General features: G+C 43.3%; 1 protein-coding gene across 2 annotated transcripts in view; it reads left to right on the top strand.

Annotated features, from left to right (window-relative positions):
• Window positions 1-5,010: 5,010 nt before the first annotated feature.
• The window catches only part of slc8a1b (solute carrier family 8 member 1b), a 56,656-nt gene continuing 49,498 nt past the window's right edge, over window positions 5,011-12,168 (top strand). The window contains exons 1-2 of one of the 2 annotated variants that reach the window (XM_049736923.2): window positions 5,011-5,472; window positions 10,398-11,276. In XM_049736923.2, coding sequence (XP_049592880.1) covers window positions 10,434-11,276 — 843 coding nt within the window. In that variant the 5' untranslated portion in view covers window positions 5,011-5,472; window positions 10,398-10,433. The remainder of the gene's footprint in view (window positions 5,473-10,397; window positions 11,277-12,168) is intronic. The other variant, XM_049736922.2, reaches the window with a different exon arrangement.

Raw genomic sequence — 12,168 nt, 5'->3', positions numbered from 1 at the left:
TGCCAGAAACGAAAACAGGACCGAGACAATCAAAAGTCGCAACCGCAAATCCACATTCACAGATTGCGGCTGCTCCACCAATGAGAGAAGTAAGCAAACGTGACAGAAAGACGGTATAGCTTGTTATCGCAGGCGTGTTTGCGTGATTGTGTGCGTTTGCAACCGAGTTTGTACACAATGACTCATTATCTCCAAATGAACACTGAAAATGAGGTTCAGACTTTTCATCCAGGTAAAGGTTACAATCTGGAACACACAAATACTCATTCCACCCAAACACACTTTGAGTGAAAATACATCCGGCAAGGAAAGCAAAACCAACTGACAAATGTTTTTTTTTTTTTTTTTTAAATCCAATGAACACTTACTTTATTGACCAAAGTTTTTAGACACCCCTTGCAATCAATGAACGAATCCATCTGAAGTTGGACTAAACCACTTAGCTAATTAATTGGTCATCTTCTAAAGACATTTTGGACGATTAGATGCCTCCAATTTTCCCAATCCAACAATTGTATTAAGTCTTATGAGAAGAGTATAAATCTGCTGTTCCATTTGTACTGTACAGTATAGAATGTTTCCAGAGATTAGCCTATACCTCCATGAATACAAATTTAAAAAAACTTGCTAAAAAATTGGACGAAACCGATAAAAGGACAAGTGGTGTCACAATTATCTACAAGATTTATTGTGGCAATTGGCTTTCCTGCCATGTTTCCCGCACAGAGAAGGCCGCTTCTTATCTGCAGTGAAGTCACATCACTCATCTTTAGGAGTGCCTTTCTCATTCACGGCTCGCCGTTTAATTGCCTTAAAAGGAGGGTGACTAATGATAAACTAGACAAATGTGAATAGGAGTTAATTAGGATGTTTTGGGTGAACCGATTTAGCTTCTTCAAAACGTAAAATAAAAAATAAAAAAAACTCGGTGTGATGTAGTGAAGCTCTTTACAAACCAAAACCGTAAGAATTAATAATTTTTAATCGGGAATGTTCAGTGTTTGGGAAATTCAGCCCCCGAAGACAGTTTCACTTAGCTACATGAAATTTGGGTGGCATGTCAAACACAAGTTTAGACCCACAAAAAAGAATCTTAAGAAATCATACCCTGAAATCTATGTCGTCCATTTTGGTTTGAACTGGCCATTTTAGATGAATGGAGGCCATTTCAAAGACAAAATTGGCTCTAGAATATTTCCAAAATCCACTTCCTGAAGTCAATGTTACTTAAGATTTGGGGGAATTTTTCATCAAAAGTAAACTCACCAAAAAGTCTCCTAAAGCCAATTAAAAATATACAGGAAAGTCTCCCATTTTGATTTGAAGCGGCCATTTTGGAATGATTTGGGCTATTCCCAGAGGTCCCTTAATGACAAATGGCTATCAAATTTGAACCACATGTGAACCACTAAACCAGATAAGATACACCAAATTATGAAAATATTTTCACTTTAGCCATTACGTGTGGTCAAAGAACAGCAACGAGGTTCGAGGACCCGTCATCAAAAACAACTCGACCCAATGTTTACTTGATGAAGACAGTGACGTCACTCCCCATTAAAAATGAAAGAACACAATCGCAAAGTACGATACGACTAACACCACAAAACAATGGGGCGATGCCAACATAATTCAATTAAATAAAATCACTCATGTGTAGCAGATTAGCCACTTGGCTTCGGAATTTATCAACATGAACTAAATTGGCCGAGGCGGGCAAAATACACTTCCTCATAGTCTTCCGTCCTGTATATTTTTAGCCTTCCTTCAAAATGAAGCACATCCCTTCTTTTTAACCAGGAAGAAGACATAATGTTATTTCCACTTTGGAGACTTTGCAATCCTTTCATGCACGATGACTCACTTGGCCTGTAAAAGTCCCGGTCTGGAAGGTGACTCCATCCCCCGCTTTTGTTGGGCTAAGGCTGTTTATTCCCGTGTGATTTACTGAGCGCTTTCGGTTGACAGTGGGCGTCCGACCTTGTCCTCGGCAAAATGAGCAGGTGCGGCGACGGATGAATGGGATGAAATTGGGAAAATGTCTCTTTTGGCGGGCTTGGGCGCGCCGCTCGTAATATGGTTTGCACATCCATTTATTGATGAGACCCCATGGCTCTATGATTTATTATTTTTTTTATTATATATCACCAGAATGGAGCAGGGATGAAATCACAAGTTATTGCGTATAAGTTTAAAGTAAAAAAAAAAAAAAAGGGAAAGTCGTGTCAGTCAATACTGTTCCACTCCATTCCTGTAGGGGGCGGTAATGCACGTTCCATCGTCATTCAACCATTCGTGATCCGAACCGTTTATCCTCACGAGTGGCCTATCAGAAATTCATATTGGGTGTGCTTTGAGCCAGATTCTCTTTCTACTCTCCATTTTACTTAGTATTATCATTTCACAGCGTGTCTCCCGGCTTTCACTAAATCTCTCACATGGAGCCTGAGGCAGTGACACACCTCGCCTGTGATAAATCTGCCGCTTGATTTTGAGAAATGTCGCACCAAAGTGCAACGTAAATACGACCGGCGGCCTTTAACTTGATTAAATCCCCGGGATGCGGCACCAGGCTGCGACATGCGGAGCAACCAGACACACTTTTTGACGCCAAGGAAGCCCGAAGCGCAATTGTGTTCAAGAAGATTAGCTCAAACTGCTAAAATTATGTAATATGCTGATCATTGTTCCTCGCAGTCAGATGATGTCACTTGATGGAAAGCGTTTGACATCGAGAGGACGCTTGTGACAAGAAATACGAAATCGGACAAATGTTCTTGGACGGGTTTGCCTCCATGGGGATGCTCCTTTACGAGAAATATTCCCATGTATTCCCGATTGGGGCCTAAAATGTTTTTTAATGTGACTGATTCTTGTTACTCGTTGGAATACACACACACACACACACACACACACACACACACACACACACACACACACACACACACACACACGTTTTCATCTGATAGTGTGACATGTCCAGTTTGCACCGACTGCCCTCAACTCAACTCTGTTTTCTTCTGCAGGCTTTTTATGTCCACAGGTGACCCGGGGTCGGTCTGGTTTCGCCCTGTGTGTGCGTGCATGTGAGATTAAGCGGAAACATCATGAGGACGTGTCCTCTGATTAGCACACGGAAATGTCAAGCGTGTTTGGAGCCGCTGCTAATGAACAAAAAGCTCCGAAGACTTCGAAAAGGGGACAAAAGATGGAAAAGTGGGCAAAATTAGGAAATGTTTGAATATCAATAGAAACGTGATTTTTTTCGCTTTTACTGATGATGTCATCTTTTTTTTTTACCAGCTGGTTGCTTAATAATAGTATAAGTTTGAAGACAAATAAAATTAAAAATATATTAGCTGTCTTTTTCCCACGAACTTTCTTCAGACTTGGCTAAAGGGGTCATCTGTTCAATTCCATGAAAAGATTGTAAAAGTGGGAAGAGGCAAAGAAAACAGATTAAGTGGATAAAAATGTCATCAGACGTGTCGCTATTTTCCAACATTACGTGAGTGTCTGTTCCGTGGGTACAATTACAATAAAAGCAGCGTTTTTATCCTTCACGCGTAGATATACGGACGTCAAGTCCTATTACTGTCATCTTCCTCCAGATTGTTCTTTTTTTTTTTTCATCTTCTTCTGCCTCGGCACCATATTTCTCCCAAGCTCCATCAGTTCCTCTAATACCTTCCCTGCGTGAATAAACAGCAGACATATTTTGACTTACGGCAAACGTTTGCCAGCTGGCTCCGTTTCGTTTGCCATTCAAACTGTAACCTTTATTTTGTTCTTTACAAAATGTAGTTGTTGTTTTTTTTTTTTTAAATACACAGCAGGAATTGCTGAGCTGAAATTCACTTGTTCACTCGCGGCGGTGTGAACGCTGCTTTATAAATAAACCGGCCTTGTCTTCTCACTTCTCTACCGCTTGTCTTTCTGATGCTATTTTCTCTGTCCTCTCTTACTATTTCCATCCCTGTGTATGCACCGAATTACCAGATATATTTTTTAAAGGCAAACATTTGTTATCCTCAAGCCGATTTGTGTCATCGTTCTGAATTTCATTTAGTAGTGTCATGTTAAAGCTGCTACTTAGGAGAAGAAGAGTAGGGGAGGGGGGGGGGGGGGCAGAGAGGAGCCCTGGGCTTTTTTTTTTTTTTTTTTGGCACGGCCTTGCGTCCCTCCCCTCCCTTTCCCTGAAATAGCTCCTTTATTTTCAGCTGCCCCCAATAAGACAGTAGTGGCTGCAGGTGAAAAAGAGAGGACGTGAAAGAGAGGAAGAGTGGCATGCGATGGGTTGGCACGGCAATGTGGACATGTCATGTGATCACTCATGCGATTTTGTAGACTCCACTGGCTGTAATCCTCCAGTTTTTTTTTTCCCAGGTGCACTTATAGAAGAAACATTGGACATAATACATTATTGTTCCAAAAAAAAATCTAATTATGTTTTTCTTTTTATCCATAAATATTAAAATGCCCTTGCCACGATATAAAAACACCAATATGTTGATTATTTTTGTTTTAAAAAAATCTCATTTTGTCATTTACTTTAGATTGATTATTGTGAATTAGCCTAATTGACTACTTTTATTAACAACAAAGAATTGGTCACATCGCCAACTACTGGCCTAGATGCACATTACATCTTTTTTTACACCTGTGCAAAAGCATCCTCCTGTTATTCTCACAAATAAAAATAAAAAAGCTGTTTTTACTGACCTTTACCCCTACCCACGTGTTCTTTTAGTTTTTGCCTCATGATTAATTTGCTACAATTTGCATAAAATGCCAAAAAGCATTCCGATGGTGCAATTTAGATTTTACGCTCTGTCACTATCATCATGCTGGCGCATGTAACCCCAGCTGTTATCAAGACAATAAAGAGAAAGTAAGAAAGGAAGAAAAAAAAGGCGTGTGAAGGAAAAAGGAGTGCTCACTTGCCCCCCCCCCCCCCCCTTTCTCTCTTTGCAGATCTCTTTACGCAGAGAGAGAGCGAACGAGAGAGCGAGAGAGAGAGAGAGAGGGTGGGGGTAAGTGGAAGAGGAAGAATGAGGAAGACGAGCCTCTCTCTCTCTCTCTCCACTCCGGTCCCAACCCAAGCACACATGCGGGCTCTGCTGATGAAGCTCCTCCGCGGTCATTCAGGTCGCTCCGGAGGCGCTCCATGGAAACACGCCGACCGCACTCTCGCCACCAACAACAGATAAACAAACAAACACACGAGGAAGCTGCAGGAAGAAGAAGAAAAAAGTGCCCGTGTGCATGGGAATTCGGACCGGTCTGCCTCCCCTCCACTACTAACACCACCACCACCACCACCCCCTCCTTCTCCTCCGCCTCCTCCTCCTCAGACTTGTGTGTGCCTTCGCTCGGGGGCCCCGTCCGCCGTCTCGGTGGTTATAAGAGAAGCTCCGCTCGGCTCACCTCCACTCGGCTCACCTCCACTCGGATCACAGCTCGGCGAGGAAGGTAGGAACTTTTACCTCCACCGTACTGTTTTTGGGCCAAAGTGAAACGGAACACCTGGATGAGCTCTCCGTACCCCCGGTTGGCTCATCCGAGCGCGCAGCCGCCGGTATACCGACGCCCCCCCCCCCCATTCAGCCTTCATTCAATGCGCTCCAGGCTCCGGCTTTTCTTCTTTTGTGCACGAGTGACAATTACGCACGCCGAGCACGTCCTTGCGCCATTCCCTCCCTTTTTAATTAGACTTTTACCGTGCAAGTTGCGCTCCAAATTGGACCCCCTGCTAAATGTGAATGGACCACTGATGCACCCAATCACATTTGAGGGATTTTTGAGTCTTCTCTTTGGGGAAAAAAATGCTATCGCACGCCTACTACTACGATGCGGTCCCATCACTGGAAGGCTTTCCAAGCATTTTCCCGCTTGACTGCACCTCAAGCTCTGTGGAATTAGATTGCAGAGCAGATTTAACCAAAAAAAGTGTGAGAGGGGGGATGTCACGCCTATAGAATTTAATCATTGTTAAATCCAGATTGGAATAAACTGCACGGTCTTCCATGTAAATGCTTTCATGATGCCAGTGACGTGTGAGGTTGTCACATTACCCCCCCTCCCCTCATGTCCCCCAGTCATAAATATTGTCTAATGGTTGCCGTTGAAGCTGAAATGATCATAATGATAGAGTGAGATGCTGCAAATGACAAATACGAGGATGTTTGCTTCAACGCAGACGATTGTTTGAACAGCTTTGAGCGCCTCCGCCAGTGCAGAAAAGTGGAGTAAGAGAAACCCGCTGTTTACGGTAAGCACGGAAAAAAGGTCAGGGATTGGAGGTGTTAATGGATAACTGAGTAAGGCGGGAAAATAAATGATATACATCTTTTCTGAAGATGTTTTTTATGTGATATGTGCTGACAGGTACTATCTATCCATCCCGCAGGAGGAGTACGGTACTAGTACCCCGTGTAGCTGCAATCGATGAGGCAATTCAATCCATCGGTCGTTCATCAGTGGCGGCGGTGTGATCTAAAAATGGCGGCTAAGCGAGTCATGTTGGCCTCCGTATAGTCCGGAAGATGTCAAGATGATTTTTGAAAGGAAAATCTATATTCAAAGAGTTTCAATTGCTCTATGCGGCCATTTGTCAGTGGCCCACGGGGCAGGTATGGTTCAGCCCCATGAACTCTGCCTAGCAACAAGTAGCTGGGGCAAGTGTAGCTGTGCCCCATTAGAACCAGTAGACAAAAAGCTTTTACTTCTCATGTAGATTCCATGTTTGAGATTGAGAAAATGAGATTTTGTTCAGTGCAAACACACAGAATTCAGTTTGAGGTCTTCTGACTAAAACAGCAGCCGCTTTTCCGCCACAGCTGCTGTACGTCTCCAAAACACTGTCATTTTTATTTTTTTATGCGTGCATTGTAATCTTCTTAGACAATCCTTGTTGGAATGAACAATGGCGTACTCCAGCCCATGGGGAGTATGATGCAGCTTACAGATGATGCATGCACATTCTCATTAGTCTGAATATTCATATTTCACGCCACGTTCTTGTTTCATCTGTTTTTTGTACTACGACAACATACATTTATTATTCATCATTGGTATGTGTATACCAAATGTACACCCCCCCCCCCTCCCAATCCCGTTGCTTCTCGATAAACCGTACATGTTAGCTGCTAGTGGACCGATCCAAACGAGCTCAGGAATTAGCACGCGAGAGCAACAGCCTGGCTAATGTACGGCGTGTTGATGGAATTAGCATTCTCGCAATCTGTGACTCAAATTGATTGATGATTGGTGAAAGCGTCTTGAAACCATTTTTGGAGCAGGTTCTTAATGAATCAATTATTTCAGAGTCCTCCATCGCATACCTTGCCGCAATAACTTATGACAATCGGGGGAAGGCCAAAAAGTGATGTCGATGGCATTACAGAACAACCTGTGCAGCTATGACCGGACCTTGAACCGATTAATGGTTACATCGATGTGTGGATACTATTTTTAGCACGTGTTTACCCTCCTAGTTGCTGACCATTCTGTGATCGTTTTCGGAAGCGGCGGCTATAAAAGAAAAGATGATTAATGATGGATGGAACCGCAGGCGTGTGTAAAGCCCAAACAGCGAGCTGACAAATGTTCTTGTCATGAAATGAGACACCTCGGGTGGCCCCTTTGGACTTCCAAAATGAAATACCCCACTGCTGTCATCTCTGGATGGGACATAAAAGCAGAGCTCAAGGTCAACATCGATCTCATGATACGCACCATTACTCTTTTTTTGTTTTTTTAAATTATGTTTCTTATTTATTTTGCTCTCCTCGTTTACTTTAAATCCCAACTTTTGACGTCGTGGCTAATTTTGATACCGTTGTGTCAAAGTGACACAAGTTTTGGCTCTTTTCCGCATGAGCTCGTTTTTTTTTTGCCCTCACCGAGTTAGCTCCGTTTTGAACACGAGCCCAGCATATTTTCATGCCAGCTCGCGAGGGGATATTATGGAATGTGATATTTCAATTAGAAATCAATGGAGCTGCCAGCATTCAGCGGGTCAAAGCTCTCCGGTATTAGCCACACGCGTACTTGATACTGCTACCTGCTAATGCACACTTTGATTCCCTTTGTCTATCGATTAAAAGCTCGTAATTTATTTACTTTTGTTCTCTGTTAAAACTCATCTTGGATGCCTTTTAGATGACACAAGTGGTAATTTAATGATACTTAAAATGGAAATAAACACTGAAGATTTAATGTCCTTTCAAAAGTATATCGCTAGCTATGTTGCTTGCTAGCCAGAAGCTGAGCTGCACTGTTTACTGAGTAATCAAAATGTGTGTCGAGCTAGAGGCAGTTACGCTTCCTCTACTTTACCTAATACGTACCCCCCTAAAATAATAAAAATTCTATTCCACCCATTGTAAAACGGGATTACGCTATGAGTATACGCAGTGTTTAATTTGTCAAGAAATTGTAAACACGGTCTATTGATTGAATTTTAAGTATGACAAATAGAAGAGTCTGCTGGACTTTTACAATCATCTGGGCATAAAAATCAATCAACAATCGCTAGTTCTTTCCATTATGAGCGGCGGAGACGAAGTACAGACTTGGTTAGAACAGCAGCTATAAAATTAATAAACCTTTTGCGTATTGTTTGATTGCCATAGTTACGGAATAATGTGACAACGGATGACCACGGTTTGCTGTAATTACGGTATTTTCCCTCTGATGAGTTACAGTTCGGGGGGGGGTGTATAAACACCTTGCTCTGCTTGGCGCTCGATACCCCGCTAGTTATTGTGCGCAGGAAATAAACGAGACGCGGTGTGATCATGGACGAGGGAGATGCGTTGGCTCAACATGAAGCTTTTGTAATTGAATTTGGGATGAGTATAATAATAGAGTCAACGATCGTTACGATTGTTGATTAATCGTGTCTGGCTGGGCCTTGTTGATTCACTCAATGAGGTCACTGTCTCAAGAATAAAAAAAAAAACGAGATTTTAGAAAGATTTGACTTTATTTTCAATGATATTTACCATATATTTGTCCTATGAGGAAAAAAGGTTTCGAAAAACTACTCAAGTTGATCAAGTAAACCTTTTAGCTCCGACAAATCGTATAAAATTACGTGGAATTATAGCTCGACAAAACTCCAACGAGCTAATTTGCGCAGACGTGTTTTTTTAAATCCATAAAGGTTGCGATCAATAACAAAGCCCGACACGGAGAACGTTGTTTGCTGTATAATTTTCGCTTAGCGCGCTAGAAAACAAACAACCAAATATCGATAAGTGCATCAACACTTTTCTGCTTTATTTGCAGCCACGTCATTATCAATAGTCTCTCAACATCTTAATAATCGATGTTTTCACCGTGCAAAAAATCCTAATTCATCATTTTCCATCCCAAGATAACACAAAAGCCGTCTTGATGTTCCTTAATAATATCCTACATGCATTAATCTCACGTTTTTCCAGATATGATGCGTACGTGAAGCGTCAATCCCATGAGCTCCCTTAAGCCAAAATTACCTCATCTTGATCCGGCAGCAGCTCCTCGTCTCGTGCGGTCGCGGCGATCTTTGTGTGGCATTTGAGATGATAAATAATTCAGCCATCTTGGGCTCTTTCATCCCTTTTCTTCACTTGAGACAATTCTTTTTTTTTTCCTATTTTTTTTCCCTCTAACCGTCTGCGTCAGTGGCGCACCGCTGAGCTTTAAACACGATTATTAGGCTAGAAAATGACCACATTGTTCAGTCGGGGGCCGAGTCCTAAAGTGATATACTGTCACTCGTCTGTTTAATACATCGTTATTTCAACACGAGACCAAAGCACAATGGTATCCTGGAAATTGTCATTTAAAACCAGGTAGAGACACCTGTGCCACGTGTTACCGTCGATCCATCGTGGCGTAAACACTGAATGTTTGCTTAGCGCTTGTAAATTCCTGACTTGTACGGCAAGGTTTGTTATCTTGCCAGCCAGATTGAAAACACAATTTAGAGCCCAGCATCACCGCTGGCCAAACGTGTTTACGCTGTAACCTCATTTACTCGGCAAACCTTTTTACCACAAGTCAACCGGAGACCGTTATCGGTGAACGCGGGGACAGACGTCCCGCGGATTTCCGCGTGGGCCGAGTAGGGCTAACAAGCATATTATCGAATGATGGAAATTCAAGTTTATCTTTGAGTTATTTGAACTTCCCGACCTTTAAGCAACGCAAACATCTGAAAGATGCCTTTTGATGTTCTGCTTCCCAATGAACTACTGCATTAATTTTGCAGAGGCAATTTAAGCTAGGCTATATTTCACAGCATTGATTTCTTAAAGCAACAAGTAGGACTATAGCCAATTAAAAGTCATAAGGAAGCATTTGAAGCATTAATCAAGTCTTGCTCCTCCTGTGTCCTTTTCTTAAAGGTTCAACATCCTCATTGATCGTCACCTCACGTCAACATGGCTCCGAAGCTGTCAGTCATCGCCCTTGTTCTGCTCGTCAGGCTTCAGCCTTTGCTGGCCGGTGCGCCCCCTGAGCCCAGCTTAGGCAGCTCAGTGTCGGCGGTGTCCACTAATAAAACGGAATGCGGCAAAGCAGAAGAGTGCACGCCCGGCGTCATGCTGCCCGTGTGGGAACCCATGAACCCGTCGTTTGGCGACAAAGTAGCCCGGGCGACTGTGTACTTTGTAGCTCTGGTTTACATGTTCCTGGGCGTGTCCATCGTCGCCGATCGCTTCATGGCATCCATCGAGGTGATCACCTCACAGGAGAAGGAGATCACCATCAAGAAACCCAACGGAGAGACCAGCACCACCACGGTGCGCATCTGGAACGAGACCGTGTCCAACCTCACCCTAATGGCCCTGGGCTCCTCGGCTCCGGAGATCCTGCTGTCTGTTATCGAGGTGGTGGGCCACGGCTTTGACGCCGGCACCTTGGGTCCCTCCACCATCGTGGGCTCGGCCGCATTCAACATGTTCGTCATCATCGGTATTTGCGTTTGGGTGGTGCCTGACGGCGAGACCAGGAAGGTCAAGCACCTGCGGGTGTTCTTTGTCACCGCTTCCTGGAGCATCTTCGCCTACATCTGGCTCTACCTGATCCTCTCGGTCATTTCGCCCGGCGTAGTCCAGGTGTGGGAAGCCCTGCTTACCTTCTTCTTCTTCCCAATCTGCGTGGTTTTTGCCTGGGTGGCCGACCGACGTCTGCTTTTCTACAAGTACGTGTATAAGCGCTACAGGACGGGCAAGCAGCGCGGCATGATCATCGAGACCGAAGGCGACCGGCCGCTTCCTTCTAAGGTATAGTTTGAGCTCGCCATCTTCTTCAAAGCTTCTCTTACACATTTCAGAGGCTTATCTTTAAAAGTCTAGCGCTGTTTTATTTTACCGGGCAGTTTCGTCTTTGTCGTCTCCAGGCAACCTTTTGGTCGTCTTTGCTATCAGTGATGTTTGTCACAGTTGTCTCATTTCAACTCACTCGGTTCCATTAAAAATGACGTGACACATTGGAAACTGTAAACAAAAGTGAAAGCATAAAAGGCACTTTCACATTCGCCATGTCCGGAAGACTGATGTTGAAGTTGAGTCCCAAAATTTCCCAAAACTCATCAAGGACTGGTCCGGCTCCATCCTTGCTTTTGCTACCAATGCTAAAATGTTTTTGCTAGCTTGCGATGTATTTGAAACTCTTTTAGCAAAACCGTTACTGAACAACCAAGACTGGAAAACCAACTCTGAGATACCTTTTAAGCCAACTTTGAACCCCCTCCCAAAAAATGTATGGACTTTTAAGGTGGTATAAAAGGAATGTACCACTGTTTACCATTAAAATATAATCTTAAGGGAGATAATTGCCAGGTCAACATCATCCCCCTATTCCAGAAGGAAGGAAAAAAATCTGACTATTAAGACTTACTTAAAAATGTATGTGTTGCGCCTATTTGTCAGCAAATACTCATTTGATGGGAGTCTTGCCAGTGAATGCAATCCTTTAGTGCTTTGAAAATAGGGGGTTTTCTTTTATGAAAAGTTCAGATTCCGTTTCCTTCCAAACAAGAATCTCGTCAGCCTCGGAGGGTGACGATATGCAAATTCCCACAGTGTTAAATTGCCAATTTGCCTCAAGTAGAAAAGGAAGTCATTCTCAATCAAGCCTGTACAACCTCGAGAGCCCTGACGGCTGCAAAAATGA

The sequence above is a fragment of the Syngnathus scovelli genome, chromosome 12 (assembly GCF_024217435.2).
Source record: "Syngnathus scovelli strain Florida chromosome 12, RoL_Ssco_1.2, whole genome shotgun sequence".
Lineage (NCBI taxonomy): Eukaryota > Metazoa > Chordata > Actinopteri > Syngnathiformes > Syngnathidae > Syngnathus > Syngnathus scovelli.
The sequence above is the reverse complement of the archived record's forward strand: the minus strand, read 5'-3'. Positions and strand labels throughout refer to the sequence as shown.